At 38.6% G+C, this 8246-nt stretch overlaps 1 protein-coding gene across 2 annotated transcripts in view; it reads right to left on the bottom strand.

Moving 5' to 3' along the window:
• Positions 1-795: 795 nt before the first annotated feature.
• LOC104589302 (histone acetyltransferase of the MYST family 1-like) overlaps positions 796-8246 on the bottom strand; it is a 12556-nt gene continuing 5105 nt past the window's right edge. Inside the window, exons 5-9 of one of the 2 annotated variants that reach the window (XM_010247564.3) lie at positions 8166-8234; positions 7071-7232; positions 3639-3732; positions 2631-2773; positions 796-1212 (exon numbers count right to left, since the gene is read on the bottom strand). In XM_010247564.3, the coding sequence (XP_010245866.1) occupies positions 1009-1212; positions 2631-2773; positions 3639-3732; positions 7071-7232; positions 8166-8234 (672 nt within the window). In that variant the 3' untranslated portion in view covers positions 796-1008. The remainder of the gene's footprint in view (positions 1213-2630; positions 2774-3638; positions 3733-7070; positions 7233-8165; positions 8235-8246) is intronic. The other variant, XM_010247565.3, reaches the window with a different exon arrangement.

The raw sequence follows: 8246 nt of genomic DNA on the forward strand, positions 1-8246 counted from the left end.
TCAAGTTCCCGACCCTAAGACCTAGGCCTCGGAGGCTCGGACTCGAGTCTAGCCCAGCCCAAGGACATAGCAAAGAGCGAGATTGTCGTTGGAAGCGCATTTCAAGTAGGCCCAAGTTAATTCGGGCTTGGGTTGGAATGGTCTGGGTTTAACTGTTTAAGTACCCACAACTCAATCCCAACCCCAAGCTTAGGTCAAAATTAAGGGTCAATGAATTGGAATTGGAATGCTCTATTCCTCCCACCTGTTTGATTCAAATGGGAATCAGAATCAGAACGGGAATTGGCCGGAATAGATCAAATTGGGGAATATTATTCCACCAGGTATGAGAGTGGGATTTCAGATTCCATCCAACCAATTCTGATTCCAATTTTAGACCTCTATTCCCACAAACCAAACAGACCCTAAGTTTTTAGCACCAGAGCTACACCGAAAGCTGAAAATCAACTTGGGCTGGATGGATTTGGGTTTAAATAATCCAAAACCTCGACACCAAGTTTAGGTCAAATTTGAGCTTTTAGGCCCATACCTAACCACAATCCTGAAAAATCCAATCCAAACCCATGTAAAATCTTGGGTTAGGTAAGGGAGCCACACATCTCTATTTCCTACCCACTCTATCCGCCATGAATTGCAGCCACATGAGATGGCGGGTAAAGAGTGGGACCAGTGGGTAGGAAAAGTGAGTAGGAAATCCCGAGTGTTAACAAAGACCCATAACTAAATTGGGTTTGATTTCCCAAAACCACAAAGATGGATTTTGATTTCTCCACGTGAGAAAGCTACTCAGATGGGTTTTCAAAAACTATATAATATATATATATATATAGTCAAACTTGATCAATCATATCTGTTAGTAGCAGGCATCCATTTCGGAGTGAGAGAGAACTTGGAAATCAATTTTTCTACTTCTACACTTCTACTGATTTAAACTTAACAATTACATTTTTACAAAGCATGTCAAAGAGATCGTATGTTTGTGAAGAAACCATGAAGAACTTGCTAACATCAACCCTGTTCCTTGTAAGGAGTCCAAATTAACTTGCTTACATCGACTTCGAGTCCCCCGCGACCAGCAGCCTTGAGATGGCGATCTAGGACCTTGGGGTCCGCACAGATGACATGCTGTCCTTTTCTGTACTGGATCAGATCAAGGCCCTGAAGGGTGGTCAGGATGTCTTCTGCCTTTATAGCTGTCATGTCACTGAGCTCCTGATAGAAACACGGAAAAAGAAATTTACACGTTTATCAGACAGATTAAGCAGTACCCAATCAAAGCGTACTCGGTGATTATAAAAAGAATATGCCTGTATTCAGACAAGACTAATTTTTGCTACAACCCCACAAGGCAGGCTATCTAGTGGAAATCAACTACCAAACAGTGGCTCCCCTGCATATGACAAGCAGCTAGGGCTTCTATAACTAGGTTGCAGCCTTGCAGGACATTTCAGATAGTCTCCGGTCCAGCCCAAGAAGATGAGCATAACACTCAAATCTAAATCCAGCCTACCGAACCCAACCCAGATAATCCAGATCAATCAAATCAGGTTGGGTTGGGTTTGGGTTACTCGCTTTAGGTATTGTAATATATTTATATATAGTAGAGGTGATGGTGATACTTGAATTTGCAACATCAACCAAAAACTACTTGAACTTGCAATAAAACAAGATATTTAGCACCAACTAAGTATCCCTTCATGCGTACCCAAGGTTCAAAGTATAGATACGTACAGTGTCGTATTATATCGGTACCAAGGGTCAACAAAGGGATAAATACTAAGAGCTAGGACATTTTAATAATTTCAGTTGTTAATACCCATCCAAACATTAAAAAAAAAGGAGTATCACTTGTTGAAAACCCACAATACGCAATTGTGTACCATGAGAATCGATATTTTGAAATTTGTGTGTACCTTCTATTCATATACTACAATTTATATGCGAAATATTCAAAGTTGGGTTGATCTGCTCAATGTTTCTGCACATGCCTTGATGTTTTTCAACCCTAACACCAACTGATGCATGGAAAGCCCAACTTCGTCCATCCTTACATCAGGTAGGCTAAATTATGTTTGGGTTGAGCTTGATCCAAAGTGCAAACTTAGCTATAACTCACTTCAATGCCTATCTAATTCCAAGCTTATCCACAGTGTATAACTGACCGGATAAATAACTTTTATAATCCATATCAGCTCTTACCGACTCAAAATGCAGAAACTATTTTACAACAATATTTCAAAGCATAGTAGAGAGCAAGTTGTTGGAAAATATGAATATTCCAACTGAACGATCCATAATGCTCATAGGATAGCCATATCAGCTTTCACATTTCTATGCATTCCCCCATTGTCTCTTGTTTCACTTTCTTTTAATTTAATCTTTCTGTGCACATGAAGATGAGAGTACCAGTTTAAAATAAACGATAACAAGCATGGTTGGAGAAGTCAACTAAAAAATAGACCATGTCCTCCAAACCTACACAATCATTTGATGATGACAAGAAAATTTGGCATTCAAACAATAGAAAGAAGATTCAAGGACAAAAAAAAGACCAAAAAGCAATTCGGTAACAAAGAGATGAGGGAAAAAAGGGCTGTTAGAAGATCATCTTTGACTAGAGCCATGCATACCTTGATGGAGATATTGCTCTTGTGTTTTTTCAAGATGTCCAAAAGGACCCTGGTCCAATACCCTCTGTAGCTCACTAGTCCAAGGTCAGAAAGTGGCCTTTCTGGTGTGCCTACTTTACCTTCTTTCTTAGAAAGCTCATATGCTGTTAAGTGATAAAAACGGATAATTAACATTTTCCAGATAAAAATATGAATGCCTCTATAATCAAAAGCACTTTTAAATGACAAGTTAGAATCAAAAGCTTATTATTTTTATCAATGCTTTAAAAACCGGCCTGGTACTGAACCAGAAAGCTGGAAGGTTCACAGGTTAAACAGTTAAATAGCAATTTGCCCAGAGCAATAATAAGAAAATGTCAAAAACCCAGGACCCAGTCAACTGTCAGGATCACTGGATCAATTGCCAGGGTCAATGACATGTTAAAACTTGAAACACTAATTCTTACATGCTATTCATACAACTCCTATGGTAAAATCTTGAATCATAAGCATTAAAATGCAGGTTAGAGTCTGACAGCAGCCACTTTCTGCAAGAAAATGCTGAAGACCAAGTCCATATTCAGTCCACCCCCCCAAAACACTAGATAGCCAGGACCAACAATGGGCAATGGCCCTTGGTCCTATTTGAATAAGTATTTGTTTGCTAAGAAGCATAAATATAAACGATTTTCTTTAACAAAATTTATTATATGAAGAACTTTGTAAGTTTTAGACACAAACTAGGCAATGGCCCTTGGCCCTTGGCCCTTGGTCCTGTTTTCTGCATCAGTGTTCATAGGTATCCGTATCTGGGTATTTTAGCTGCTCTGGGAGATCCAAACTAGACAGTCAACCATATAATCAATCATTCAAAGTAAATTAATAAATTCTTGAAAAGTAAAAACTAACTAAACTCACCAGGAGGGTTCCAACAAATTGATTGTTCTATTTATACCCTTTCTAATTCAAAACAAGGAAAGAGAAAGGAGGAAAAATGAAAACCAAAGGAAATATATAACAGAAACTTACAGAAAGCAATTAGAAATTTTCCATAGCTTTTTCTTTGATAAGGGGGCAGGGTAAGAATGCAGGCCAAATTATAAGATTCCTCCGAATGCTTTTCCTGTTATTTGCAATATCAATAATAAGTCACACAAAATTGGCATAAAGAAACCATTACCTAGAGGACCAAAAGACATCAACAGACCCCAAAATTTATTGCCCAACCAGGAAAACCTCACCTTTAAGATTTCAAAGCAGACCATAAATTTATGTCCCGAATGATATGTGAAACATATTAAGGACAAGTCTCATATTTAATGTACAAACCTCAATGAAGGCTATATTTAACAAACTTTATTCTCTATTTCTTCTTTTTCATTATTCATTACATGGAGTGAAATTTAATGACCTAAAATATGATGCTTCCTGACCACCAAGCTGTTATCTGCCCCAGTTTGGCTACAACTTCAAATCAAGACATATGTGATCCTAACAATTTACTTAAAGCATCTAATGCTCAGAAGATGAGAATGGACCATTTTCAACATTATAGTGCAAACTATTCCCAACTTTCCAAAAGAAAATGCTCTTGAAAAGATTATTTGGAATCAAGAGGCAGTCATAACTTTTGGCCTATGGCACATCCAAGGGGTAGCTTAACACACAGAATTATAGAGTGCAAAAAGGGTTCTGCATCAGACACATCTACAATCCGTATCAAAGCTTCTTCAGTTTCCAGATTTATTGGCATTTATATATCCAAGTGTAGTTCAGTAAACCATACATATGCAGAACGAGAAGATATACAATGAAAGTCAGTTTCAACAGGTCCTGCCAACTGGATCCCCTGAAGTGCTGCTATTTAGCCTCTGAAGCAAATCAATCAACAAAGGCCTTCTCTCAAAATGGTTGTGGCAGTTTGGAACTGAGAAGAATGATCTGTGAGGAATCTGATAAGTTGCAACTTGCAACTATGGTGAAGCAAGCCTCAGGTGGAAGACAAAACCAGTGAATGGTTCTTATGTCATGAGCTTGTGGAAGGGCACAATGCATCACAGAGGGTTTTTTTTTTTCAATTTTATTTCTCCCAAAATAGAAAGTAGGGAGAATATTTATATTTTAGAAGTGTGGGAACATGTTACTGTGGCAAACTCTTCCAAGCATCTATGCTCTAGCCCAGGATAAGCTTGCAAAGATAAGTAACTGCTATGAGATGATTGCTAACCGGAACCCTCAAATGAGGAGGCATGTAAATGACTGAGACTTAGAGTCGTTTGTTGTTATGGTGCAGCTTATGGAACGGGTATGCCCCAGCCAATGATGTTGATCAGACATGGTGGTTGGGACTTGGGAGGCAAGTCAGGCCATTTTTCAGTAAAACCAATGTTCTCTAAGGTTGGACACCAGGTGGGGAGGAAGTTCCATGGGGATGGATTTGGAAACAAAAAGTTCCTTCAAAAATTTGTTTTTACCTTTGGACGGAAATTAAAGAGAAGATCCCATCAGCTGATGTCTTGAGATCTAAAGGGAATGGTAATTGTCAATCATTGCTGCCTATGTGGTGCAGCAGAGAAGAATACTCAACATCTTCTGGTGCAGTGCAGTTTTACACGTTCAATCTGGTACCATATGCTGCAGTTGTTGGGTATCAATTGGGTGGAACCCCCAGATGTCAATAGCTTGGTCTCTGCTTGGAAATTGTTGGCCTTCTGAAAGAAGGGAAAAATTCTCTGGAAAATGGTTCCTTTGGCAGTTTGTTGGTGTGTTTGGAGGAGAGGAATAGTTTTCAAGTGGTTGGACACCCTGTTTGGGGGGTTTGTTGGGCAGAAGTTAAGATTGACTGTTTCTTGAGTTGTGTCCTTGGTTTTGGGTGGAAGGTTGTTAATCTTTCTTGTTGGTTGGAGAGTGATCTTTTGTAGTTTTCTGTGCTCCAAGGTGTTGAGTTTCTTCCTTGAAGTTGTGAATGGGGTGTGGATTTTTTTGTTCCTTTTTTTTTTAATTCTCTTCTTTTGGGTGACCACTGGTCAAATTTCTTGTACTCATCTTCATTGTCTTTAATAAAATTTTATTTCACCTGAGAGAGGGGGGGGGGGGGGGGGGTGGGATGATAACTTTTCCTTGAAATTGTGTTTTTTTTTTTAATTTTTCACTCGTTGTATCCCTAGCAGGATGGGAATCTTTCCCTCCTTTATTTCTCTTCTCTTATTAATAAATTTAATCTTTCAAAAAAAAAAAACCAAACAAGGTCTTTTAAACAAATATTACTTAGCAGATATCAGAGAATATTAGTTATAATCCATGGGCTAGGGCATGGAAAATCTGGAGTGGATCCAGGCTTGCATCCGAATTATGCTTCAGGTCTGGATTTGGGTGATACTGGTTGACTCTTTAAGTGTGAATCCAGATTCAGTCCCATTTGCACATCTAGGTCTGATTATGGATCGGATCCTACAGAAACAGAAACATGCATACATGGCAGGACCTGTATCCTTACCATATTTTATCAGATATGTATTGCTTCCAAGTGGCTTCCATCTTAAAATACAGACTGAGATAATCTAACCCACCAAAAATAGGTATCTCAGGTCTGACCTCCAGTTGAAACCAAGTTACTCCCCAAAAAAATTATTACATTATAGAAGTTATTTATTTTTGAAATGTTAATTATAATCAGGCATATTTTTTTTTTATAAATGAGTATGATTTCATTAATCTATGAAATAAGTGTTACAAGCAACCCATGGAAAGGCACGAGGTGCGACCTTTCCTTTAATTAACCGGGCCTAATGTACACACACATACATGGCAATTGATATATTAGATTATGTATACCAGGCTTGCTAGTCAGGTCATTCAGTGAGCTTCATTAGATGACCTGATAATCTTCCATGTGGCAAGCTAGTTTGGATCTCAAAAAGGAGCATCCACATTCCTCTCTCCATCCTCTAATGATGGAATTTTCATCCCAAAAGACTTTTTCATGTTTCAAAATAAACCTTTTTTAGATAAATTTTAAATTAAAGAAAATAAAAATTGGACAGCTATATCAGTTGGGAAAACCCTAATACATGGTTGAGTTTGGAGCTGACGTAGACATGATTGAACAAATGGCCTATCCAGTGGACCCCCATCTGATCTGATGGATAGTCTGGTCCATCATTCATCCAATCTGATAACATGAAGACATCATACCTGAAAAACTGATAACCAACCAACCAGTATTATAATAGTGGTGACCAGTCGGCTGGTCATCATCATCCATGCCTTATCCCAACTATATCGGTCGGCTGGTAACCGGTCAGTTGGTAGTCATCAAAATTCACTGGGGTGGGGGTGATTGGTCAAAGTTCTTCTGGGAAGTATATCTATAAAATTAGGGGGAAATTGAAAAAAAAAAAAGGGAATGATGATAACCAGTGTATAACCAAGTTAAAAAAGCAAACAAACTAAAGCAATTACCTTAGAAAAATATCCAACCATGTGGCATCCTCGATCATCACATTCACATAGAACATAAAATAGAAATAGATCAACATCGTAATAGAGTGTCTTGTGATCAAGGAACAACTTTGCCAAATAACAAAGATTCTGCCCGTACACTTTGTTCTTCTTTCCATCAACCTGTTTCAAATTGTTCAACTCTCAAAGAAGATGAAGGGGCTGCTAGAATCCCATTTTATAGAAATGCAATACAATGGCCACATAAGGTGCATTTCAAGGAAAATGGACAAACTAATGTTTGACAAAGATTACGAACACATGTAAAACTAAGCAGAAGCCTATGCAAAATTCTCAGAGAGAGAGAGAGAGAGTATTAAATTCAAAGATGTAAATTTAACACATTATTGACATTTTTTCCCCAACAAACAAGACACTGTGCAAACCTGAACATGGTAATAAAGTAAATGTTTCAGTTACATGGCTAAAGAAATTGGTGGAAATTTCCAGAGGGGAAGGCAGAATGAGGGAGGTGGTTAAAGCTAGATACTTCATACTTGTGGGAGAAAGAGGCCCAAACAATCTTGAAGGAGAGCCAGCAGGGCCTCTGGAGGATCTTACCTCAACCGGTGGCAAGGGCTCGAAGTGGTCTACTGATGGCCTTGAATGCTTACCAGGTTGCAGGGAAGTCAAAATGCTCTCCGAATTTTATAATGATGTGGCTATGACTCCTTGGGGCAGGGTGTCTTATTGTACATGTAGCAAGGGTCTAGGAGGGAGGACCAAAAAGGTAGTGGTTTAAGGATTTGTTTTGGGATCTAGTCTTTTGCTAGGCCCGGTCTAGTTTGGTTGTTCTCAGCTTTTGTTTTGGGGTACCCTAGTTTCGCTTTTTGTTGCTTGGTTTTGGGGATTCAGTTGGTTCTTTTTTCTGGAATATTGTTTTGGTCCTCACTGAGCCAGCTTTGTATATATATTTTGTTCTTTTTAAATCTACCTTACCTTTTTCGAAAAAAAAAAGTTGGTGGAAATATTCCTAACCTATTATTTGACAAGAACTCAAACCTGCTAGCAAAATATTATTTGCACCTTGAACTTAAGAAGCACATGAGAACTTACTTCAAACATTGACAGTGTGCCATTGCGGTATATCTCATCGCCTGGGGGATGCTTGAGATCACACTTCCTCTGCACAAGACA

Source organism: Nelumbo nucifera, chromosome 1 (assembly GCF_055504915.1).
Source record: "Nelumbo nucifera cultivar China Antique chromosome 1, China Antique-T2T, whole genome shotgun sequence".
Taxonomy (NCBI): Eukaryota; Viridiplantae; Streptophyta; class Magnoliopsida; order Proteales; family Nelumbonaceae; genus Nelumbo; species Nelumbo nucifera.